At 40.3% G+C, this 27413-nt stretch overlaps 1 protein-coding gene across 4 annotated transcripts; it reads left to right on the top strand.

Annotated features, from left to right (window-relative positions):
- Positions 1-35: 35 nt before the first annotated feature.
- Positions 36-26655, top strand: KTI12 (KTI12 chromatin associated homolog). Of its 4 annotated transcripts, none has more exons than XM_069980292.1 (11): positions 62-121; positions 1462-1540; positions 3195-3355; positions 6731-6782; positions 8041-8093; positions 14575-14630; positions 16622-16701; positions 18574-18733; positions 22083-22145; positions 24236-24306; positions 26258-26655. In XM_069980292.1, exons 3-11 carry the CDS (start codon positions 3208-3210, stop codon positions 26397-26399), a joined length of 825 nt encoding a protein of 274 aa, XP_069836393.1. In that variant the 5' UTR covers positions 62-121; positions 1462-1540; positions 3195-3207; the 3' UTR covers positions 26400-26655. The 4 variants fall into 4 exon arrangements, with proteins under 4 accessions (XP_069836402.1, XP_069836384.1, XP_069836393.1 ...); XM_069980274.1 differs by having other exon boundaries at positions 3192-3355; XM_069980301.1 differs by lacking the exon at positions 1462-1540 and having other exon boundaries at positions 36-121; positions 3192-3355.
- Positions 26656-27413: the final 758 nt, after the last annotated feature.

Genomic DNA, 27413 nt, shown 5'->3' with positions numbered 1-27413 from the left:
CCATCCCAGCCGCTCACGTGATCCCTCTCCTCCTATCACCTTCCTCGCTGAGCTTTGGCTTCCTGTTTCTCCCATGTGCCGCTGGTTATGGTCAGACAGTCTTCTTACGCGTTACAGTCGGGTATGTCTGCTCCCTTGCTGCTGTCTTCTTAGTTCTCCACTGTTCCACATGGCCATGTTGTAGCAAGTCTCTACTGCAGACTAATATGCTGCATTGTAGATTATGTAGTAGTAGCTGCAAGCCATTGTGTTCTGATGACTATTGGTATACAGTATCTGTATAATTATATATACTCTTTTAGCTGGCTGCTACTGATTATAGGTGGACACCACCACTTAGTAGTTCCTATTTATTCTCATATGTGTTACTTTAGTGTCTCCCTTGTGCTTCAGATGATGGGACGGTGCAGCATATGTACAGCTGTCATTCATTTATTCCTACAATGTGTAGTGGTCTCCTGCTCTTCCATTGTGAAAAACCATGATGGAACCCACTTTTTAGGTGGAAAGAATTGATAAATATGTCAGGAAATCTGGAAGATGCCTCCCCTTTTTCGTGTTTTCCATGCAATCTGGTGGCTTGTCATTCTGGCGCAGTCACATTGCGCCAAAGTCTATGTACAGTTGGGATGTTTTACAGTCTGGTAGTAAATTGGGGCCATTATTTTCACCCTTGAACTAGCAGTGTGTGTAGAAGTCCTCGGATTTGTGGTATACGGGACATACTAAAAAACATGAAGATTATTTCCGATGGGGAAAGATGTAAAGTAAGGTTTTAATTGTTTTTATGAGTTAGAAAGACCCAGAATGAACAGGATATATCTGTAGTGCACAGTGGGTCTATCTTGCACAAGGTGCTGCACCTCTTTTTCTATGGAATATGCCCTCATTTCACTATAGATCATATTCATTCCAGGTATATCTTGTACAGGTAAGGTATTACACATCGGTATCTATGGTATATACGCTCATTCCACTGTGCACTACAGATATATCCTGTTCATTCTGTGTCTATCTTGCACGGGGAAAGCACTACACCTTTTTTTCTATGGAATACACCCTCATTTCACTATATATGGTATTCATTCCAGGTGTATCTGGGGCAGGTGAGGTATTACACATTGGTTTCTATGGTATATAAACTCATTCCATTGTGCATTACAGATATAACCTATTCATTCTAGGTGTATCTTGCACGAATAAGGTATTACACATTGTTTTCTATGGCATATACGCTCATTCCACTGTGCACTGCAGATAAATCCTGTTCGTTCCGGGTCTATCTTGCACGAATAAGGTATTACACATTGTTTTCTATGGTATATACGCTCATTCCACTGTGCACTACATTTATATCCTGTTTATTCTGGGTCTAGCTAACTCATAAAAACAATTAAAACCTCATTTTACATCTTTCCCCATTGGAAATAATGTTCATTTTTTTTTGTTCATGCTTTTTAGTATGTCCCATGGCAAACACTACATTGACCAAGAAGTTGGGCACATGGGTTGGATTTTTATAAAGTCCTTTCTACTCCAGGTGAGTGAGGGGCAGCAGTATTTTGAGGAGGTTTAGGGTAAATTCACACGGGCGGATCCGCTGGGAGTCTCACACACGAAATCCACAGCTAATGCGCAGCTAATCAGCACTACACATATTAAAGGGAACCATTCACCCCGTGGCCCCCGGCAGAAACTGACATACAGTGACATAAAGGTCAATATACTTACCACATCGCTCCCGGTCCCGTCCCGGATCCCGTTGTTGACACGGAGAAACCGACGATTCTTCTTCTCCCGCCCATTATGATAATGAGCTGAGATGAGTCCAACCTCCATAGGAAACGACGGACGAGTCCAACTTATTCATGAGGTCCTCTTCTCGTCGCCGCCCATCCACGCCTCCTGGAACTTGATTGACGTCTTCAGTCTTCTGACGAATTCCCGCGCAGGCGCCGTTGCGATGGTCTCGTCACCTCTTCTGCGCATGCGCGGTAAACAGGATACGTGTTCGAGACAATCGGCGCACACGCAGTAAACAGTGAAGCTGCGGAGTGGCTTCAATTGTGAACTGCGCATGCGCTGAAAACGACTGTCACGGCGCCTGCGCGGGATCCGTCGAGAAGAAAGAAGACTAGGAGGAAGAGGACCCGGCGTCAATCAAGTGTCGGAGGCGGGGAGAAGGCTGGACTTCAGACCCGGCGGCGCTCATTACCATAATGGGCGCGAGAAGAAGAATCGCCAATTTCTCCGTATCAACAACTGGATCCGGGACGGGACCGGGAGCGATGTGGTAAGTATATTGACCTTTATGTCACTGTATGTCAGTTTCTGCCGGGGGCCATGGGGTGAATGGTTCCCTTTAATAGTGATAAGAATAATATGTGTATTGCGGATTTCGTGCGTGAGACTCCCGGCGGATCCACCCGTGTGAATTTACCCTTAAAGTGACTGTACCACCAGGCCCAGGCTGAAGCACTGGAGGCCGGCCGACCCACCCTTAGTGGGAAGAAACTCCAGCCCCTCCATGACGTGACTCCATTAGAATCAATGGAACCCTATCATAGAGGGGCTAGGGTTTCCTCCCAGTAAGGGTGAGTCGGCTCGCCTCCAGTGCTTCAGCCTGAGCCTGGTGGTACAGTCACTTTAATAAGAAATTGACATAAACTGGATCTGACATCTACATTGGCTTGTAACTGATGTATATCTCTGTGGCATTCAGATGCTACTTGTTTATTAAGAGCCTGCTATTAAATTTGTCACATATGCTTCAATGTATATTTCCTCTAGATCGACACAGAAAATTTCAGTCTTAAGTAAATCCCCTCTATTGTACATTAGAAAAGTTGCAAATCTTATTATTCATATAGTCATTATGCAGTATTGACCAGTATAATAATGTGACCTATGCTGAGGACATAGGTAACGTGACATGGAAAGGTCACATGTAGTAGAAATTCTGTGGAATTTATTATTTAGTATACAATATGTCAATGCTAGACGGATCTGAATGTAGGTTGTGTTTTTACAGTACTGTACATGTGGCTCCCTTAGTTTCTCTTAAAAAAAAAATAGAAATATTCATTTTAAACTGATCTGTTTAATAAGAACCATAAAGTACATCTAAAATGCTCAGGTTTGAGCTTGTTAAGTATTGCCTTTGCTCTGATAGTTTGATGTGTTTATTCCAGCAGGCTGATTCTAACAATGCCACTTGTTGTGATGTGCGGATTCCCTTGCAGCGGAAAGAGTCGTAGAGCATTAGAGCTGAAGGAACACTTGGAGCAGAAGGGAAGAAAAGTTTATATTGCTGGAGACCATGTTCTAGGAGTAGATAGGAATTCTGTTTATGCAGGTGGGTACAATTTATATAGGGGATTGTCCAGGAATACAATTTATTTCAAAATAGAGGGTAAAGTTGGCTTTGAAAAGAAATACCCACCTGTACATCCCCTCTCCCTGTCATAACAAGGATGAAATGCAGTGACACACGTCAACTATTGATTAGCTGAGTGGTCAGTAAGGCAAGATAGAGACAAGAAAGTGAGTCGTAACGACAGTGGCAGGTGAGTAACCTGTTATAAGGCTGATTGTAGCTTCAATACTACCTAAGACGAAAAATGAAATGCCCTCCCCCATTTACAATTAAAAGTAAAGCTTCTTGTTTAGAAAATCTGCAATATATAACAGAACCAGCCAACTGAACTGTATATAATAATTCCAGCTAGTTATATGGGTGCAATTGGGGTCAATACTGGAGGAAGGTACTGTTGTTGGCAATATTGGCAAATCCAGTTCAGGGACCCGCATGTATTTTTAGTTTGAGGGCTTCTCGAGTTACATGGAGTTATAGTCAATGGAAGTTACGCAAATTGTTGAGCTCATTGGCTTCAGCTGTTCTTGGCTTTCCAACCACCTCCGATGCAACAGGACAGAGGGGGTTGGGAAATCCTTGATCTGAAGACAGAGACCTTTATCTAGGGGACATTATTCAAGTTGAAAGCAGGAAGGCCATGTTCACACAACATATGTTTTACATAAATTACAGCTGTTGTTGTAATTTGCAACAACGGCCATGATTTATGCAAAACATATGTTGCATTTGAATGACATTTAAATACACATAGTTTGTGCTCCGGCTGGAATTCCATCCGGCCTCACAAAAAAACAGACATGTCAGTTTTCTGCGGCCGCTATTCATTAAATAGCGGCCCCAGAGAACCTGTCAGCTCACACAATAGAGTGCTGCTGCGGCTGCATGCTCCATTGTGTGCAGCGGTGAATTGGGATGTAGGTGCACGCGGGGACGCCCGCTTCCCAATTCATCAGAAATCAAGATCATCCGGCCAGTACTGCAGTACCGGCCGAGATCATCTTCTCTGACACCGGCTGTTCTGTGACCCGGCCAGTGTCTTACCCCATGTGAACATGGCTTAAAGCGAATGTACCACTTGGCGTATGGAAAAAAAATTACTTATCACTTGGTCGGTGCCAGTGTGATTCATTTTTCAAACCACTTGGCTCCTCCATCCGCTCCGATATCTCCCATCTGCAGTTATTGCCAATGGGAATGCTGGGCCTGCATCCAGTGCACCGAGGGGGCCTGATTGCAGATGGCGGGAACTGGGCAGGGGTGTGAAAAATGGACAGTGCTGCCACCGACCAGGTCATTTGAGAAACAAATTTTTTGTAAGCTAAGTGGTATTTTCACTTTAGGTCCTGTCCCTTGTCACTTCTGTATTGCACAGTGCTATTTAGGAGCACCACAAGGCGACTTCTCCCGCTACTGGTTCACCATGTAGGTATCAGTGCCTCCTCTCAGGGACCCTGCAATCTGCTACCTGAGGCAAGATGCCCATTCCACCTCATGACAGATAAGGCCCCGCCCCATTAATAAAGTAATACACTTGCTGCTAGGTTTCTGTGGAAATTACCGCTCATCAGTAGGGGTCACAGCAGGCTCTTAGTTTCTGAGCAATGTCATCTGGGATTCTGTCTGCAGTGTGAAGAGAGTGACGTGGCTAGGTAGCATGTATAGATTTCCGCCAATATACTGTACATCTGTGCCTATATTTCTGAAGCTGTGTTCCTCTGCATTCAGGGTTCACTATAATATACTGACTGTACTAGTAAGTTGGAGCATTTTATGTCCTTCCTTCACTTATTATCTGCCAATAACATTCTTTTTCTGAAGTGATTCTAGCTTGTTTTCTTGGTGGTATTGTCTTCATGCTGGAGGTAGTGGAAGGTCTGGATATATTTTTGGAATAGAGCTGTCAAGTCAGTTCAGGTTGACTACTCTGCTCATTGGTTCATGGTGCTGACTATGATGTCACTAGGGGCTCCAATATGACAGATGAGTCAGGTTCTTAAGCACTGCAGTACAATAAAGATCTCGGACCATATCTAAAAACCTTTTGGAGAGATGAAATCTCTCTTGTAGTGTGCGCCACCAAAACTCTGTGACACAAGCACAATAAGATATGAATGATAAGAATATTAGAAGTCACTGAGGATTTCCATGACTATGAAAGCGGGAGGGTTCGGGCTGAGAGCATTTATACTAATGTTTTTTATGATTTATATAGTAAGTGGCACATTATTTCTTATAATATATACCTCTGCTCCTGCAGAACTTCTTTTTAAAGACTAAAGAGTTTTTTTTTCTCTACAGCAGCAGAGACACAGGACTGAATTTTAGTTTTGTTTCAGTTTTGTTAAATGCCCCCAAAGTCCGCAGTGGGATGAGCCAGTGAAAAATCTTTTTCGTAATAAATTTAGTAGCCAAAGAGACCCCCCCTCCCCATCTTTTCTTTAGGTAGTTTGTGTGAGTGACATAGCTGGTCCCCATGCAGTCAGGTTGTGAGCTCAGGGAAAACTGACTTACAAACGTAGGCCTTGTTCTGTGTGTAGTGTAGTGCTGTCCATGGCCGCTGACCTGTAGCTTCAGACAGCACCAGAGATGTGCATCCATAACCGGCCACATTAGCACTGGGAATGGGTAGGACACAATGGTTTGCCTGTGTGAAAGGGGCCTGAGTCTGCAGATAGGGGGAAACTGCAAATAAATGAAGGATACAAGTCATATAAAGGTTCGATATACTGTTATTCCTGTATACACACAACAGCTTATACTGATTCTTCTGACAACAGAATCAATGGCAACAGTGTGAATACAGACCTATATGAATGGTGCATTCTGATGTCTGACTACCCAGCTTTGCTTGTATTAGCTGGCTGTATAGGTATCAGAGCGGACATTGGGTAGCTATAGTTGCTAGGAGACTTGGTAAGTGTGAAATGTTATTAATGCAGGTAAAAAGCTTGGCATGAAAACCTGTGTTACTGACGGCCGTCTGTACAAGTAGTAATTGCTGTTTCCTGGATATATTCATTGTGGTAGGGTGCTGTAAATGTATTTGTTATTTAGAAAAATGGGACTAGACAATGACATTAAATAGAAAACTTTTTTGGTGTGTGTTAAGGGTTCATTCATACTTAAAGGATCTCCTGCAGATGTTAATGTAACTAAGTGATAGAACACAGCATCAGATCTGCAACACATCCTGCATGTGTGAATGGACTTTAAAACAAACAAAAAAAAAAAGAAATAACAAATAGTTGATAAATTATACTTATTTCCATTGCAAGATTTTTTTTTAGATCTACATTGCCTAGCTATTGTGATTCTAATATGAGGAGAAAAGAAGATGAAATCTTTGTATTACAGATTCCCGAAAAGAGAAGGATCTACGTGGAGCATTAAGGGCTGAAGTTGAAAGGTGATAAAATCATTTACTTTGTGGGTCATGTTGGTGATTATAACAATTCATGTTCTTCTTTATGATGGTTTTCTTCTTTGTTTTGGTTAATTGTGTCACCATTTTACATATAAGGAAAAGCATTAAAATATTGTTCTTGCCCCATGTGTTCGTGTTTATTCTATGCCTTATTTCCCCTAATTGCTTAGATACCACCTAAGGCTACATTCACACGTCCCATTAAATTTTAGGGACCATTAAAGTAAATGCAGCCATTCACGTGATCCGTGCCGCGACCCGCACTGCTAAAAAATAGGACATGTCCTAGTGTGGATCGCGGCACGTTTCCCCCACCCTTTCCCTGTGCTCTCCTGTCATTGCATCTAATACTCACCTATTCCCCCGTGCTGACTGGCATACATGTTAACTGGAAGGGGCCTGGACTATGATGCTTGTTATATACTGTTTACATACAGTTTACAAGTCAGTAGGAGTTATGCAAATTGCATAAAACAGCCAGTTTGTGAAAAGAATGAAAAGTTGCCAGCTATTTTGTGTTGTTGTACGTGAGGATTTTGCCTATGCGTTTCATGTCATCTTTGTCACAATCTATAGCCCTTGCGTTATGTTGCATTCCGTGGATATCCAGGTGTGGGGTAATGGTCCTGAAGCAACATTGTGCAGCAGTGTTGAAATGTCCTAATAAAATACATTTTTGTTCAAGGCCTTTTGGATGGGTTACATGCAGTGATATGATTATGGTAACACACAAGCAATTGTAGGCATTGGTTTCATTATCAGTATTGGCTATATGAGAACACAAAGGTTCATAGCAAACCATGAATATTTGTATTTTTGGAAACAAATATTTTATCTCTCTAGTTCTCCAAAAAGGAATAGCATGATGTGCATTTAGCTAATACACTACAAGTGGAAAGCACTGTTACTGTTTGGAAATGTACAGAATTCTAATAAAATTATTACAGCTTTCGATGAGATTTCTGCCCAAATCCCGTCTTCTTGCATACAGGAGAATATAATTATATATTGTATTTGAGAAGTTTTATAATAGGTTTACTGGTAGGAAGCCACCACTTAATATTGCAAATTATTAATTACTTTTGTAATGTCTTAACCCTCTATGTTTCCTTCACCAGTGCTCTTACTACGGAACAAATCAAATTTGTTGGTGTTCATTGTCTGGGGATTGAGCTGGATTAGATTGTGAAGAATTTTATTCTCCTTTCCTAAAATATATTATGGTTTTCTGCTATTTTAGGAAATTAAATAAAGAAGATGTTGTCATTCTGGATTCCCTCAACTATATTAAAGGTGACTTCTTATCTTTCAGTGCCTTCTGCATAAAGGAAACAAATGTATTTTTTACTAATTAAATCCAGATACTGCTACCTATTTTTTTTTCTTTTTATCTTTCTTCTTTTTATTTTATAATACAAATACCTTTTTAAATTCTATTATCTGTACATGATTCTATGTACACCCTTAGTAAATCTGGAAGGTTCTTCACAGGACAAAACCAAAACCCAACCATCCTGCCACAGTAGAAGTGGCAGATTTTTAGAATAGAAAATTTTGTAAGAAAAAAAACTTTCTTTAATAAATCTGTTTGTTTCAGTGGGTGTTTAAACGACATGTGGTGGGTTTTTGGACAAAAATGACAGATTTGTTGGGTTAACCTGGTAGAAAAACACCACTTAATATTGCAGATGACACACCCACTACAAGTCCACTTGGCGGGTTTTTGGACAATTGTAAATATATTGGAACAAAAAGCCGACAGGGAACATGTTAGTAAATCAGCCCTATTGCATTCTGAGGCAGAGTTTTCTAGGCATGCACTCTGACCTGTGCAAAGAGGGGGAGGAGTCACCTTTTGTGAATTCGTGATATCTAATATAGGTTAAATTTCAACTTAGTCCTGCTTTTAATGATAATGAGGAAACAGCTAAAACAGCTTCTTTACAGAAGGGGCAGCAAGTGTCAGATTTAAACAGTAGGTCTTACGACACATTCCCTTCAAACAATAACAATAGGATGTGTAGGATAGATAAATGACCTGCCCCTGATCACTATCCTGTACCCATAGACTTTGACTAGAGGGGCACTTGGTTCATGCTTGGTCATCGCTCCATTCAAACTCCTCCTCGCTGCAGTGAGAAGAAGTGATAGACTAGGGAGAAAACTGTAGTGATTGCTGGGGAGAGAACACAGACACGTCACTATAACACTTTTTTTTTTTTTTTTTTTTTTGTAGTCTAACCTCTAAACTAGTCTAAGCAGCATATGCTATCGGTAAATGTAGCCAAGCCGAAGATCATATGACAGACCGCAGATGGTAACTACATATTTAAGAGTGATGGGTGTAGATAATGAGTCCAGCTTATTACATGACCAATTACAATAAAACATTCTGTCTGAAGTATGGAGGAATGACCTTTGTTCTAGTTGCTATAATGATAATGTAATAACCAAATCATTACAGACTTTAGATATTCTATCATGTTCACCCCATGTATAACACCTGTTCTGTTTCATAGCTGTCAGTCCCGGACTAGTCTCTCTTTTAATACACTAAGGCAGGGTTTATATTCCCTTTCAAAGAGATGCCAATCTATACTGCGACCTAAGTTAGCGGGTCAATTCAGTTTTTTATTGGCCTAAACATAGCCAACTAGTGGCATATGGGACACTTTGCATGTGTGTAGATTAAAATACTCCATAATAATTTATAATGGTCATGTAAAGAAATTATAGATGTCAGATTTTTTTATTTTTTTTTTTGGGGGGGGGGTCAATTTATCACTCAAGTGTTTTGAAAGCTCACATAATGGTGTCCCCAATGGCCATCTTAGTTGTCCCTGCTTATGAGATGTAGGTTCCACCAGAGACTTTCTTTCTCTTATCTAGTAGTAGTCAAGGAGGCATCAAGCAAAGCAACTAAATTGTTAGGGACTATACTGGGAATACGGTTTTTATATGCTGGCATGAGGATGGTGAAAGCATATAACCTTATCTCAGTTCCTAGACTCATGTAACACTGAAACTAGGTAAGTGTGAACTTGAGGTTACGCATATATTGAGTTATAAAACTGTGACATTACGTAAAATGGCTATTGGGTCACAACATTACAGCATCTACAGACCTGTCAGTATAAATCATACATACACCATTGAAGTTTCTGGCAGCCTGAAGCCAAGAGCTAAATAATTAAAATGCTGCACTGTCATACATAATAATTCAAAAGCGAGATTTGTGAGATTTCTGTAAAGTAGTTAAGATTGCCATTGTTAAACTTAAAGGGAATTTGTCATGCTAAAAATGCAGTCCAATCTGCAGGTGTAATGTTACAGAGCTGGAGGAGCTGAGCTGATTGATTTATAGGTGTGTGGGAAAAGATCTAGGATAACTGGGTAAAGTAGTCCATGCACTGTCTATGCATCCTTATCCACAGATAGCTGCCAACCTAGCCAAGAGTGATTGGAAATTTACATTTATCAATGGTAAGTCAAACTGGAACTTCTTCCACAAAACTGTGGGAGGGGATTTATTAAGAATGGTGTCTCTATGCCACTTTTAAAGAGGATGTACCATCAGGTACATTCTCTTTAATCTGACCCACGGATAGAACGGCGCCATCGCGGGAAAGCCGGCGCTGGTTCTTATTTTACATTGGTGGGGATCCGGTACACTTTCAACGGGACAGGTGTGGGAAAGGGGTCAATTTGTCTTGTTAGTTTGCAGTACCATGTGTTCCTTTTGATCATTGGTGGTCACTGTCATTTCTGTCCCTGTAACCTTCTCCTCACCACCATCCAGTGCTGAAATCTATGCCCATTGTGATGTTGCAGGAGTTGCGGGATGATACAGATGTGCCACAAGTGCCATTTTTTCCTCTCTGTGGAGCAGGCGCAGTATGGCAGTGAAGTCTGTTTACCTTCTCTCACCAGGCCTGGGCCATAGAGGCAGAAATCCAATCACCCCACCACCCCCAGCTCCTTCAACATCACAAGGGCCATAGATTTCAGCAGCAGATTTGGAGTGGCCGGAAAATATACCCTATTGACACCCCCCTCCCCCCCATATCTTCTGATATTTAACACAGATGCAGTTTGTAAAAAGAGGGTCCATTCCTCAGTTTCAGTAGTATAGTGGTCAGCAAGCTGTAGGAGGTTTCCTGGGCTGATGCAGGCTGGCGGCGCTGTCCCTCGCGAGGGAGAAGAGCTGGGAGGTGCAGCTTTTTGAATTTGGCAGCGGGGGGCTGAGGGAGTCTTCCCAGGGCCCTGTCCCAGAGTGTCTTCAGCGGTGGCTAATTGAACTTGGCGCTCCCACTGACAGAGGATGAGCTGGGGGAGGCCTGCAGGGGCAGGCCGGGAGCAGTGTACCCTGCCTCCCGGAGAGCAGGCATCTGTAGACAATTGAATTCTGCAGTGGCTGGCGCTGGAGGAGGCTGGGCCACGTTGGCAGTGATGTCCCCCACAGTGGGCAGAAGCAAGAGCTGCATTTGGTAATTTTCTTACATGAGTTGATCTGAATGCATTTTTTTCTCCAGAGTACCCCTTTAAGAGGTGCACACGGCTTAATAAATTTCAGTGCAGAGCTACATACATTTACACTACAATTTACGCCTACTACGGTAACGCCAGGTCCCTCTAGCAGTGAAGCTCAGATCAGTTTTCCGACTCTTGATCTGTGCCAGGTGCAAGAGTTAATACCCCCTCCAATGTATATATCTGTCTGAAGATTGGGCTTCATTTTCAGTGTGACAGGTCCCCTCAAATGTTGATAAACCTATCGTTTCATGGAATTGGGGGAAGTTAGCCTGTAGACGTTATAGTCGTGCATAGAAACTTTCCAGCAGTCTTAACTTTGACGGAACAAGCCCACAAATAATGGTATTTATGCAATCCTTACCCAAAAGTGAGATGTATTGGCGACATTCTAGAGAGTGTGCTTATATGTAATACAGAATCAATCATTTCTACACATACACCAGTGCTTTAATTTGTACCTGTATTCAGCTGTCACTAAGGATAACACATACTGTATAGGAAGAATAACAATTGCTCTATACACTGTCTACCTAATAACAGTGAAAGGAAATTGTAAAGGCAATTCTAATTTCCAGCCCTATGATCTATCTGGGCTAGTGCAAATTAAAAACAGTTTGCCGGCTAAGGCAAATAAGCAATGTTGTGTTAAATCACAATTTGCAGCTTAATTTCCAAGCCATCTATTATTTACGCAACCACTAGTGGGTTCTGTGATTGTTACACAAGATCCTCAGACTACTTCAATGTCTTACAGTAATTATAGTGTCTAGTAGATGATTGACTCCCAGTCACAGGATGCCTCACTAATGTATGCAGTGTATGGCTGTATCTATGTTTTCCTGGACTCCCTAGGGCTGCATCCAACTTCATCCACCGGCATTCAAATGCTAAACGATCAGACTGGAGATTAGTATAGAACCTGCATATAGCCACTCCTTTTAGGTAAATAGTCAGCCATGTGATGCATGAAGAGCCTGGGTCTGTCGACACAGAAGCTGCTATCAGTTTTGGCAGCACCCATATAAAGGACCCCCCTCTAAGTAATCAAACTAAAAATAAATACAAGACATTCCCTTTAACATTTCTCTACAAGTATGACATTCTGATAATTTTGCAGCATGCATTATAAAAGGTATGCAAATAAAGGAACTAGATCTGTTCAGCATGGAAACTCATTCATATCTTATTAGCTCTTGTGTTGCAGGTTTGAGTTTACAATGTCCTCTTGTCTAAACGTTTCCTGTACTTGTGAACCTTGCCCTGTAAGATGGTCAGAAGACTGCCTGTTATAAATAAGTGTGTAATGTTAATGCTAGGTTTACATCTGTGTGTTGTGTTGCTCGGCTGGATTGCCCACACCTTGTCTGTGAATCTTATTATAGCTTTCTTTTGAATAAAGCCTGGATTTTAGTTTGACGTTTTGCTGGAATATCTTTCTTTTTGGACGTATAAAAGAACCCTTAGTCTAAAGGAGCTCTGCATGTTCCCGAAACGGTATTGCAGAGAACACAGGTTTTACATTTCTCTGGACAACCTCCATTTGTGACTGACATAACCCTAGGGATGTTTCTTAGTGTTACTGTCATTATATCTTTTAACATTTAAATCAACAGGGAATGTGACACAAAGCAAGTTTGCAATTTACATTCAATATTTTTTCTTTTTTTAGTTATCCTTTAAAGTAAAGCTATACTTACCAGAAATCCAGGTCCAGTCTCCTTAAGGCAGATTTTTTGTCTTGTGCTGGTTGAAAAAAGGGGACCAAACACAGGAAGTCCTGGTCATTTGATTGATGGATGCATTGAGCCTATGGCACTCTGTACTGTTCGGGACTTCCTGCGTTTCGTCTTTTTTCTTCAACCAACACAAGACTACTGTCTTAACAGCTCTGTCATAGTGTACCGCCCCATCACTGATCTTACCCCAGTACAGGGCCGGGTAAGAATACTTTGTTTAATATTTTAACGCACCACCCTGGCTTTATCCCTTCTTTAAAGCCAGCATTTGTAAGCTTTACTTAATAAAGGCATACAGGTACGGCATGGGTTATCTGGTGTCAGGCACCCATGTTGTACCTTTATGGCATGGGTCATCTAGGTGTTAAAAACATTTTTTTTTTTTTTTTAAGTTTTCATTTTTTTAAAAGCAGTCAAATAAAATAAGTTATGTAGATTGCCTATTTGTATAAATAGATAAAGTGACTCTGTACCCACAATGTGAACCCCCCCCCCCCCCCCCCAAACCACTTGTACCTTCGGATAGCTGCTTTTAATCCAACAAGATCTGTCCTGGGGTCCGTTCAGCAGGTGATGCAGTTATTGTCCTAAAAAACAACTTTTAAACTTGCAGCCCTGTGCCCAATGGCCAGGGCCTACAGTATCTGTGCCCTAACTTTGCACCCCCCCCCCCCCCTCTGTCCCTCCTTCCCACCCTCTTCATCATTATGAATGCCACTGGAACATTTTTTCCTGTCTGAACATTGCACAGTTGCCTTAATGATCCAGCCCATGTGCTGTGCTGACACAGCTGATGAATAGGAGACAATCTTCTTGGAGCATTCCTAATGATGAGGAGGGCAGGGAGGAGGGACAGAGAGGTTGTGCCAGCCTAATGCATACACAATCTAAGCCACGGCTGTTGGGCACGGGGCTGCCAGTTTAAAAGTAGTTTTTTTCTAGGAACATAACTGCATCACTTGCCAAATGGACCCCAGGACAGATCTTGGATTAAAAGCAGCTATCTGAAGGTACAAGTGGTTTGGGGGGGGGTCAGATTGTGGGTACAGAGTTGCTTTAACATGTCAGGCTTTCCACAAAGTGAACAGGAAAAGGAAATAGTGGTGAGTGGCGAATTTTACACTTATGCTCTTCATATTGTCTTGACACTTGTTTTGGTTTGGAGCACCCTACTGTAACCTTTGTAATATAGCCTTATTAAAATTAAATGTATAGTTTTTTTATTTACATATGCACAGTTCCTGATACAAATGATGATCGCAGCAGAGGGGTCCAAGTCATCCCTTACTGCTGCCAGTCAATGTAAGTGCAAATGTTAATTTAAAAAAAAATGCATTTACTTTAATAAACTTATATTACAAAGTAATTTAACTTTATTAAAGCAAGGTATTGGAAAATAAAAAAAAAATCTTCTCCAGAGTACCCCTTTAAGTAATAAAATTGTGATCTTTTTTTTATCATGTAATAGAGTACAGCAAGTAAATTTTTTCCTCTTTCTTTTCCAGGTTATAGGTATGAGCTGTTTTGTCTTATCAAACATGTACAGACCCCACACTGCCTGGTATGAGATGATACTACTTTTATTAGTATTTTTTCCTTTTTGAGCCAGTTATCAGATAATTATTCTATACTGAGTTTGTATTTCATATGTGTAATAATAATAATAAATAAAATGTATGATGCTGTAATGGAGCACCTACATTTATAGCATACCACAAGTCCATGTCAGTTTTTTACATTTGGGAAATCATCTGATGAAGTCTTCCCTGAGCTTCCATAAACTTCTATGGGCCATCCATTCAGCAAATCCTGATGAAGACATGTTCTATAATTTCTTGAACAGGCGCCCTTTAGGAAAAATCTTGAAGGGTTTCAGTGTTCAATGCAGCCCTATGGGGCAGGAATTCCTCATAAGAAAAACTGAAGATTTTTCTGAAGTGTAAAGGGGACTTACATGGGTTCTTCAGAAAAATCGGTGAGAAAACAGATTCTGGATTCTGTTTCCTGTTGGGAATCAATGCGTTACGGTCCAGGTGTTTTTTTTTTTTTCTGGCATGGATATGAAAGCCAGATCACAGAAAAAAGGGATGTCACTTCCTTGATGTAGAATTCATATGGATTCCAAGTTGGGAAGCCTGGACTTGGCTGAATCAGTAGGGGACGCACTCAGATTTCAGCTTTTTTTGGCTGTTTGATGGGAAAATTTTTATTTTAACTGTCATCATTTGCATAATAACAGACAATATCTGGCCACAAACTGCCAAAAAAGGGCTGTGGGGGAACATACTTTATTATTTTGAGCCATGAAACTGTTTTACTGCTGCAAAAATGGCCTAAATAATGGACCAAAAGCAAACAACGTCTGAAAAAACTGTGTGAGAACATAACCTAAAGGTACTTTCCTCCAAAATAAAGAGTAAAATGATTTTATCATCAAGATGTTTTATTAATTTAAGTGTGTCTGTCATTAAAATGTCATCAGGCATGTGAAAGGTTATTCATCACAGCGGGTCTTACTGCTGAGACCCACTGTAATCAGGAGAAATAGCCAGGGAGATAGCATGTCAGCAGCTCTCCTGAGCAGCTAATTCCGGCAATGTAAGTCTATGAGACCACATTGTCTGAATTAGCGAGCAGCCTGGGAGTCGATCATTCAGATGCTGAGATTGCTTCCCAGCCATATCCCCTGATCTCCTTAGTAGTTGAGACCCCCTGCGATCAATAACTTTTGATATGCCTGATGACATTTTAGTGACAGGTAGGTACTCTTTAAATGAATAAAACTTTTTGTTTGTGTCTTTTGTTTAATAGGATAAAATATATCACATTTTAGATTTCTTGTTGCTGTAGGCCAATTTGATTGTAAAGTAGGAGTCTAAAAGCTACACTTAAAACTTAAAGCAGCTGTACAATAACAATGGGAATGCAAAACTGCAACACTTCAATCCTGTACTTGTCGGTGTATTAAAGAATTGTCCTCTTGGTTAGCCATATTTATCTTGGGCATTCTGCTTGGCAGCGTGAATTTAATGGGTCTTCTATATACCAGTGTCCTGCAATGTTATCTTGTCTGTTATATTCTCGATATTCTCCTAAGTCTAGGTTCCAAATACATTTTTGCAATTCATTTTTTTCATCTGTTGTTTTTTTTTTTTTTTTTGCAAATAACGGATGAAAAAAAAGGATGCAGTTGTGTGCATCCGTTTTTTCATTGACTTCCTGGGTCCGTTTTTTTAATGTACACAAAAACAGTCAACCTCATTTTGTGTCCGTTAAAAAAAACTGATCTGATTTGATCAGTGTTGTTTTTTTTATTTTTTTTAAATAATGGAAGTCAATGGAAAAACGGATCAAAACAGATGCACACAAATGCATCTGTTTTTTCATCTTTTTTTTTTTTTTTTTTTTTGCAAAAAATAGATGGTAAAAACTGATTGCAAAAATGTAGTGTGAACCCAGCCTAAGTAGGGTCTACTCTGTGGTTCTTAACCTAGGGACAAAGTCCCAGGGCGCCATAAAAAATGATAATGAAATACTCTTGTGTTATTGCAGATTCATTGTCTAACATCTCCAGACCTCAGCTCCAGCTGGAACCAGGACAGGCAGCCAGATGACCAATATACACAAGCAGTGTAAGTAATAGAAGCCTATACATTGAAAAGACAGAACTGAGACATGTATAGCAAAAGAAAGACCCCTCAAACTAGCTCAACAGCAAAGATAGAGTTAAAAACTTTCCATTATCATTATTCCACAGTGAAGAAGCTGTCTATTTACAATACGTTTTTTGCCTGCAAATAGTAAAATCAGCTACTCATATTCCTTTCTCTGGATTGGGCTACTTTCGCCGTTTGTTTTTCAAGACCGATAAAAAAAAATATAATTTAGCCTTGAAGGCAAACAGAGAATAATTCATTAGAATCGGGCTTGAAATGCGTGGTAGCGTGAGCCTCTCTCTAGGGGGTTGTAGAGATTTCTGAATTGGTTAGTTCAAAGCCGCCATCAACGGCTGCTGGAATTCTTGTACGTCTTTTATTTTAACATGGAACTCTTTGAATTGCAGATGAGGAAGACTGATTTTCAGATGTTTAAGGATTAGTCTTGGGCATCCAGAATCTCAAGTCATTTTTAATTTAAAGTAACTTGTTCTGAAAAACAATTATATCACTTTTCTACTTCTTAATATTTAATACATTTATGGTAACTGCTTTATTACAGAAGGCACTGAGGATAAAAAAGGCTGAAAAAAGTATCAGCCACTTTATGGTCAGATTAATAGTCTGGTTTATATTATTACTCTGCTTGTTTTTATTCTCTATACAGATTTTGGGTTGGCATGAAGCCTATTACTTTTAATATTTCACTTTGTGTCCAAAGATGTCTCAAAGTGCCTAAAGAGACATTATGTGTGCAGAGCCAAAGCAGCGTCCACGTAATGTAGGATTGATTTGTATTTCAGATAGAATGTAATTAGCTTCACCCTATGGGACTGTCCTTCCAATAAATGCAAAGTCCCAAATAATGACAGGAAAACTCATTAAATGTAGTATATCCTAGGATTGGACAGGAATTGATTTTGTGTGCTCTTTGAGTCTGTTGTATTAGGCACCAGCTCAATTTCCTTCTGAGCAATTTATTTGGGTTCAGCATGCTTGTCCTTGGGATACTCTTGAATACATATGATCTTGTGTAATAGTTCATTCTTTTGCCAGCTTGTGTAGTTTAGTTTGTCCCATTTGTTTGTTTTAGGATTAAATGTTTTGGCATGCATACTTTCACACTAAGGCCTCAGTAGCATCTTATGTGCCATGACATTTTATTTAGCTGAATTGGGTTTGGAGGTCTGTTAGTGGATGTCCTGGATTACATCATGGCTGTCATATAATTTAAAGACTCTATACCCACAATCTGCCCTCTCCCCCAAACCACTTGTACCTTCGGATAGCTGCTTTTAATCCAAGATCTGTCCTGTGGTTCATTCGGCAGGTGATGCAGTTACTGTCCTAAAAAAATACTTTTAAACGTGAAGCCCCGTGCCAAACGGGAGTATCTGTGCCCTAACCTTGCACCACCCCTCAGTCCCTCCTCCCCACCCTCTTCGTCATTAGGAATGCCACTGAAACATTTTCTCCATGCTGAACATTGCACAGGTCCTTAACAACCAGACCATGTTCCGGGCTGCCACAGGTGGGGAATAGGAAGGAATGCTCCAGGCAGATTGCCAATGATGAAGAGGATGGGGAGATGGGATGGAGGGGTGTTGCAAAGTTAGGGCACAAAAGCTCCCGTTTGGCACGGGCTTCAAGTTTAAGTTTAAGTATTTTTTTAGGACAATAACTGCATCACCTGCCGAATGGACCCCAGGACAGATCTTGGATTAAAAGCACCTATCCGAAGGTACAAGTGGTTTGGGGGGTCAGATTGTGGGTACGGAGTCGCTTTAATGCTCTCAGTCATCAGTGTCACACAGACATGGCTTCATTATTTGAACTATCCTTTGACAGGTTTGATGCTTTGGTGCAGAGGTTTGAGGCTCCAGATTCTCGTAATCGCTGGGACAGCCCTCTCTTTACTGTACATAAGGATGATGTGCTTCCCCTAGAACAGATCGGTAATGCTATCTTCCAAAGGAAAGCACCTCCACCCAACCAGTCTACACAAACGGTGTGTAATTCATATTTGCTTATCATTTAGTTGTAAAGTGTAAAGGTGAACCTTAATCAGTATCAAAATAGTGGTTTTATAGTCAGGCTGTGGCTGTTTTTTGTATGTATGTATATATATATAAATATATATATGTGTATATATATATATATATGTGTATGTATGTACACACTACCGTTCAAAAGTTTGGGGTCACCCAAACAATTTTGTGTTTTCCATGAAAAGTCACACGTATTCACCACCATACATTGTGAAATGAATAGAAAATAGAGTCAAGACATTGACAAGGTTAGAAATAATGATTTGTATTTGAAATAACATTGTTTTACATCAAACTTTGCTTTCGTCAAAGAATCCTCCTTTTGCAGCAATTACAGCATTGCACACCTTTGGCATTCTAGCTGTTAATCTGTTGAGGTAAGCTGGAGAACTTGCACCCCACACTTCTAGAAGCAGCTCCCACAAGTTGGATTGGTTGGATGGGCACTTCTGGCGTACCATACGGTCAAGCTGCTCCCACAACAGCTCAATGGGGTTCAGATCTGGTGACTGCGCTGGCCACTCCATTACCGATAGAATACCAGCTGCCTGCTTCTGCTGTAAATAGTTCTTGCACAATTTGGAGGTGTGTTTAGGGTCATTGTCCTGTTGTAGGATGAAATTGGCTCCAATCAAGCGCTGTCCACTGGGTATGGCGTTGCAAAATTGAGTGATAGCCTTATTCAGAATCCCTTTTGCCCTGTACAAATCTCCCACCTTACCAGCACCAAAGCAACCCCAGACCATCACATTACCTCCATCATGCTTAACAGATGGCGTCAGGCATTCTTCCAGCATCTTTTCATTTGTTCTGCGTCTCACAAACGTTCTTCTTTGTGATCCAAACACCTCAAACTTGGATTCATCCGTCCACAACACTTTTTTCCAGTCTTCCTCTGTCCATTGTCTGTGTTCTTTTGCCCATCTTAATCTTTTTCTTTTATTGGCCAGTCTCAGATATGGCTTTTTCTTTGCCACTCTGCCCTGAAGCCCAAAATCCCGCAGCCGCCTCTTCACTGTAGATGTTGACACTGGTGTTTTGCGGGTACTATTTAATGAAGATGCCAGTTGGGGACCTGTGAGGCGTCTGTTTCTCAAACTAGAGACTCTAATGTGCTTATCTTCTTGCTTAGTTGTGCAACGCGGCCTCCCACTTCTTTTTCTACTCTGGTTAGAGCCTGTTTGTGCTGTCCTCTGAAGGGAGTAGTACACACCGTTGTAGGAAATCTTCAATATCTTAGCAATTTCACGCATGGAATAGCCTTCATTTCTAAGAACAAGAATAGACTGTCGAGTTTCAGATGAAAGTTCTTTTTTTCTGGCCATTTTGAGCGTTTAATTGACCCCACAAATGTGATGCTCCAGAAACACAATCTGCTGAAAGGAAGGTCAGTTTTGTAGCTTCTGTAACGAGCTAGACTGTTTTCAGATGTGTGAACATGAGCCAATGAGCAAACACATTGTACCATTAGAACACTGGAGTGATAGTTGCTGGAAATGGGCCTCTATACACCTATGTAGATATTGCACCAAAAAACAGACATTTGCAGCTAGAATAGTCATTTACCACATTAGCAATGTATAGAGTGTATTTGTTTAAAGTTAGGACTAGTTTAAAGTTATCTTCATTGAAAAGTACAGTGCTATTCCTTCAAAAATAAGGACATTTCAATGTGACCCCAAACTTTTGAACACTAGTGTGTATGTATATGTACGTATGTATGTATATGTGTGTGTGTGTGTGTATGTGTGTATATATATATTATATATATATATATATATAATCATTTGATTAGCTGGGGCTGCTAAATTGGATAAAACCCTAAGGTTGTCTGGAAAACATGGATACAGCCAATGACTATATCCATGATTTCCGCATAGCCTTAGGGCTTTATCCAACTTCAGCAGCCACCGCTAATCAAATGCCGAAAGTTCGGGTTCGGATCGACTAGAACATGCTCGAGGTTCGCACATCTCTAACATATATATATGTGTGTGTGTGTGTATGTGTGTGTATATATATATATATATATATATATATATATATATATATATATATATATATATATATATATATATATATATATATACACATATATACACACACAGTGGTGCCTTGGATTACGAGCATAATTCGTTCCGGGACTGTGCTTGTAATCCAAATCCACTCTTAAAGCAAAGCAAATTTTCCCATAAGAATTCATAGAAATGCAGACAATTGGTTCCACACCCCAAAATAATGATTTATTATTCTGAATAACATGTAAAACTAATGAAACAGCAGAAACATTCAGAAACAGCAGAATATGTGATATTATAAGTTACTGTACAGTAATGGAGAAGATGGAAAACACAAGGGCTGAGAAAGACTGCAGGGAGTATGAAGGAATGAGCAAGGCAGATATGGGCACAGTATAGCAGCACTCTGTCCAGGGAGAGAGGGGTTACAGCTATGCAGAGATTACCCCCACAGTCCTGTCCCCTGATGCAAGCCCCAGCCTGAAGCGGATCTGCTATGATTTGGAAGGTGAGGGAGACTTCTTGGGTCAGAGTACAGGGCTGTAGACCCCGCTATGCAGGCCATGCCCCTCCTCCATTCGCGCTCCCAACCAGTACAGGGAGCTTTTAAACCAAAGCAATGCTCCTAAACCAAGTCACAATTTAGAAAAACTGTGAGCTCTTAAACCAAAACGCTCTTAAACCAAGTTAACTCTTAAACCAAGGTACCACTGTGTATATATATATATATATATATATATATATATATATATATATATATATATAAGACCTTGTTCCTTCCATGTAAATATACATGCACAGAAAGACATAAAAAGTAGTCAATGTCTTTTATGCTGAGACACACAGGCTTACGACATGATTTTCTAATGTATAGCTCATTTGGGGAGATTTATCAAACATGGTGTAAAGTGATTCCAACTTTCATTCCTCACAGATTCTTTGGAAAATGAAAGGTGGAATCTGAATGGTTGCTAGGGGCAACTAAGACAATTCTACTTTACACCACTTTGATAAATCTCCCCCATTGTCTTTAGGGTAAAAATTATCTGTATATGTTTACTGTTAAGGTGCGTTTACAAAGACAGATTTATCTGACAGATTTTTTAAGCTAAAGCCAGGATGAGACTATAAACAGCGATCAGGTCGTAAAAGAAGACTGAGATTTCTCCTCTTCTCAAATCCATTCCTGGCTTTGGCTTAAAAAAAATCTGTCAGATAAATATCTCTGTGTAAACACACCATTAAGATGCATGATTTAATTAACTTTACCTATTATTTTCCCCCTTAACAGCAACCTTTGTCCTCAACAAACTTTCTACATGAGTTGGACAAGGTGACACAGGACGTTGTTACTGTAAGTGTAATCTGCTACTAAAAGTAACTGTTTGTTTTTGTGAGAGAGAGAGAATGTGAGGTTTTTTTTTAGACAATTTTCTAAATATTGAAGTTTTTTGAAGTTTTATTGAAAAGTCTAAGGAGAACAACATCTGCTATATGCTGTGTTTTGATAAAAAAAAAAACAACAATAATCACAAAATAGCATTGAAAGCCCACAAATCAAACGCTATATAATGTTGCTATAAGCTTGCAACAAGTATCTGGCTTTAAAAATGCTTTAAACATGAATGTATTCTGGAAAAGAAGAAGGATTTCTGAAACAGATGGTTCAAGAAAGTCCTATAGATTAGTAAATTACTTCTTTTTGAAAACTTTCAGACATTCCAGTACTTATTACTTGCTGTATGTCCTGCAGAAAATTGTGTAGTCTATTCTATTCTGACATTCAGTTCACTCTGCTGCTACCTATATGTTGGGTACTGTCCAGAACCAAGGAAATATTTTTTTTTTTATAAAAGTAATTTTCTGGCATCAGATGATTTAGAAATTTTTGCTCATGTTTAAAGGGTCATAGTGTTTTCTTTTAGCTACAGACCCATATCAAGTTTTTTTTTTTTTTTTCCGGTATCACCAGAACAACAACAGTCCACAAAACAGATAAGTTATTGTATGTACTTCCAAATTGTGCTATTAAAAGATACAGATTGTGCTGCAGAAAATGGGCTCTGATAGCCAAGTAAGAGGGCAAATAAAAAGCCTTAAAGGACAAGTGCCATGAAAAACGTTTTCCCAGTAATTGAAGCACATTACAAAGTTATATAACTCTGTAATGTGCTTCAATCACCTATCTGCCCCCCTTCCCTGCCTTTTCCCCCCTCCACCCCCCACCAGGAAGTGTAAGAAACTCATTCATACCTAATTACTGTCGTCACTGTCACCAGGCAGCTCCTTCTTGTGAGGATGAGTCATCAGCAGGAGGGCTGCTCTAGGTCCTGTTACACCAGCCTCCCCCTCCCCCTCCTTGTCAGGTGACTCTGCTTGCTCAGCTTATCTTCTCTAGTGACATGACTCCTTCACTGAGTCCACGGCACCAGGAGAGAGGGTATGAGGGGAGGGGGGAGCTGCCTATGTGCCGGAGTCAGTCTGAGGGAAGATAAGCAAGTGAGATGTGACAAGTGATGGCTTGCAGTTGTTCAGCCAATGGGAGCTGAGCAAGCCTGTCACCTGACAAGGCAGGGGAGGGGGGGAGGCTAGTGTAACAGGAGAAGGAGCTGAGAGAAGAGCTTGGTGACGGTGACGACAGTAATCAGGTCTGTGTGAGTCAGGACACTTCCTGGTGGGGGGTGGAGGGGGGAAAAGACAGGGAAGGGAGGCAGATAGGTGATTGAAGCATATTACAGAGTTATATAACTTTGTAATGTGCTTCAATTACTGGGAAAAAGTTTTTCATGGCACTTGTCCTTTAAGGCTACGTTCACACAATGTAAAAATAAGTTCTAATAACAATCATTAATGTTCAAGTTCATTAAAAGTAGTTCACCAAAAAATGTTTTCTTCCTAATCAACTGGTGCCAGAGTTTTGTAATTTACGTCTTTTAAAAAAAATCTACTCGTCCAATACTTATCAGCTGCTGTATGTCCTGCAGGAAGTGGTGTATTTTTTCCAGTCTGACACAGTGCTCCCTGCTGACGCCTCTGTCCATGTCAGGAACTGTGCAGAGCAGTAGTAAATCCCAATAGAAAACCACTCCTGCTCTCTAGACTGAAAGGAATACCACTTCCTGTACAACATTTAGCAGCTGATAAATACTGAAAGACTTGAGATTCTTTAATACGAGTATATTACTAATCATAATTTTTTTTGGTGAATAACTTTAATAACGGCTGTTGATTTACACTTATTTTTACATTGTATGAACATAGCCTCAGAATCAAGAAATGGAAAAGAAAAACAGCGTTGACCTTGGAACCCCAAATAGGCCATGTCCGTAAGGCGTTAATTAGAAGAAAGAAAAAAAAAGGAAACCAAACAGGACAGAATTTTATGTTCATTGTTTTACAGTTTTTTTTTTATATTTATAGTATATATTTTTTTGGTTTTAACAGGCTATTCTAAGTGCCCAGAAGACCAGTGTTCCGGGAGATATCATTATGGTGCCAGGAGCAACTGAGAAAATATCCTTTGAAAAAACTGTGACTCTTAAAGACTATGGCACTAGTGAAGCTATTGCCAAATATGTGTAAAGTACTGTGTGAATCAGGCTTTTCTGGTTAGGTTATTTCCAGTTATGCTGTATGCAGTCCTTAATGGATATGCTATATTCCTTTAGAGGGCATGCTTTACGGCAGGGGCAACTGTAGATTGGCAATGATGCTGTCTACAGATAAGGGGCTGTTCAGATTACCCCTTTAGATTCAGTAAATATGTCAGTATCCTATCAAAAGGGCATGTCAATGCCTGACTGGGTATAATGGCCACTATCACCTTAGTGGTCTGAACATAGTTGGCTAGTAACAAAGTTTGGAAAATTTCCTGCACTTAAATGTTTACTAAGGCAAAGTAGCATAAGAAGAAAAAGCAGGCCCCTGTAAGTGCACTTTCTGTCAGTCAGTGCCTTACCATAAACATTACTCGAGTTTTACGTAATGTGTGTAAAGGTGGCCAGCCCCTTAAAAGGGTTTGTGTCATTAAAGGGGTACTCCACTTAATGAAGATTTAACCCTGTTCAATCCCCACCCATAATTCAAGCTGGTTTATTGTAGGTTTCTATTACATGAATCGGGCTTGTCTGCAGCACATCGTGACTGACACCCTATGTTCACACTACGTAAGTTTCATATTTATCACGGCCCTTGTTGCCGATTTGCAACAATGTCTGTGATTAATATGAAACTAACATTGTGCTGCCGTCCATGGAATTACAAGTGGCCACGCAAAACACTCACATGTCAGTTTTGTGCGGCCTCTATTCATTGAGAACTTGTCAGCTCACACAATGTAGCGTGCACCAGTGAATTCGGATGAGGGTGCACACAGCAACTAGCAGAAGTGAAGATCATCCGGCCACTACTGCAGTACAGCTGGGATGATCCTCAGTAACGCCTGGGTCACAGAATTGCCAGTGTTATATATAGTGTGAACATGGCCTAAGGCTATGTTACCATACAGTATTTTTGCTCAGTATTTTGCAACCAAAACCAGGAGTGGATTGAAAACACAGAAAGGCTATGTTCACACACTGTTGAAATTTAGTGGATGGCTGCCATTTAATGGCAAATAACAGACATTGTTTTAAAAAAAACTCAATTTCAACAGAGTGTGAACATGGTCTTTTCTGTGTTTTGAGTCCGCTTCTATTTTTGGTTGCTAAATTCTGTACTAAAATACTGTGTAGGAACATAGCCTAAAGCTGCAGAAAATCCTTATTTCCTGGTCCACTCTGGGTCCTCTCTCCTCCCCCTCCCTTCTGAGACAGAGATCACATGATCTCTCTCATGTTGCCAGACAAGCTGTAAAACTTCATCTGTAAACCCGCCCACTACTGACATTACTCCAGAACAGAACAGTGACAGTCTCCTGAGCAGTATATGGAAAAGGAAACACAGTTTCATCTCTCTTTCTAATCTATCTAGATGGATGGATGGATGGATAGATAGATATTTTGTTTACACTGTAAAGCAGAAGTTGATTGAGCCAGTGATGGGCAGATACTACAAGATGAGATGGATGTTGGCTCTGAGGTGCAGAGCATGCTAGGAGGGAAGTGTCCAGGCCCGGGACACTATTTCTCAGATAAATTGGGGAGAAAAACACTACCGTTATTTAAGTACTTTACAAAAAAAACAATTTTTTAATACTTTTTACATATATGTATATGGTATACATCCTTTTTATCATGTATGCTTCATGCTACAACACCTTTAAGTGTTGTTATTTCTACTAACAATTGTTGCTAGCAATTATCATGGGCCAGTTAATAGCAGCACATGATTTATCTGCTTCCATGAAAAGAACTACAGAAATAGTGCACAAATTGGTTTCCAAAGAACCTTGACTACATCTCATTTACGTCTGTAGTTTTCAACAAGTCTTTAATATTTATAGTGTGCTCCTTAATAATCCCACATGCAGCTTCCACGCATCCTAAATATGTCCGAGCTGAGGAGGCTTCGTCAACAGTTCATCAGTTACACCAAACTTCATCCCAATGAGAACATCTCACAACTTGCAAATATGTTTGTACAGTACCTGAACCAAAGCATCCGCTGAAGGGACAGCAGGCAGAAGCTGTTGATGTCACAAAGGCCGATGTTGTTTACAGTGTTTAGGTGGATTTTAAACTAAAAGTTTTATTGACAGACATGACACTTTAATTTTCCGGTTTTTAATAATGTATGCAAAGTTTCTACAGTAAAAATCTCAGCTTTTATTTATGTGGACAAAGGGACAAAGTGGGGTGGTTGCTTTTTTCACTATGTAGAAGGGGTTCTATCATAAAGGAAATAAAAAAACAAACATAAAAGAAGTCATGATCCATTTTGTATAAAGTCTGAAGTAGAATCCATTTTGGTGGGGTTTTTTTTTGTTTTTGTTTTCCCCTTCTTTCATTCCTAATACATGAGCAGAGACAAAAGAAAGAACAGAGATGTGACAGAAGCTGCTTATGTATATGGACTGTATAAGCAGTTTATCCCAAACAATAAGTGGCACATAGTGTGCAGTATATTTCTCATCACTTAACGATTTAATGATGCAATCAGATTTTCAAAAACAAGAATAACAGTCACAAATACGGGAACACATTCAAAATATAAGACTCTTAAAGGGTAATAATTTAAGACTCTTAAAAGTTAAAAACATAGGAGGGTGCTGCGGAATCGGCCTGAAAATCCGTGGGAATTCCTCAGTGTGAACCCATCCTTATGCCCCTATTCCACGAGTCGTTTGGAGGAGCAAACGAGCGCTATTAGGGGGGGCGGCGGGGGGCTGCCCGGGGGATCGCTGATCGTCCGGGCAGCCCATAGGAGCGACGGCAGCAGATCGCTGCAATATCAGTCGCTTGTTTTTCAACATGTTGAAAAACAAGCGACTGCAACGATCAGCCGACATGAACGATGTCGGCTGATCGTTGCACTCTATTCCACGGGACGAATATCGTTCATATCGGCCGAATACGAACGATATTGCTCCTCTAAACGACCCGTGGAATAGGGTCTTTAGTCCCTAGTACACTGTGCTGGTAGTGATGCATGCAAGATAAAGATGCAACACAAAGAATAAGGA

The sequence above is a fragment of the Dendropsophus ebraccatus genome, chromosome 1, assembly GCF_027789765.1.
Source record: "Dendropsophus ebraccatus isolate aDenEbr1 chromosome 1, aDenEbr1.pat, whole genome shotgun sequence".
In the NCBI taxonomy this organism is placed as follows: domain Eukaryota; kingdom Metazoa; phylum Chordata; class Amphibia; order Anura; family Hylidae; genus Dendropsophus; species Dendropsophus ebraccatus.
This window is presented reverse-complemented; position numbering and strand designations above follow the sequence as displayed.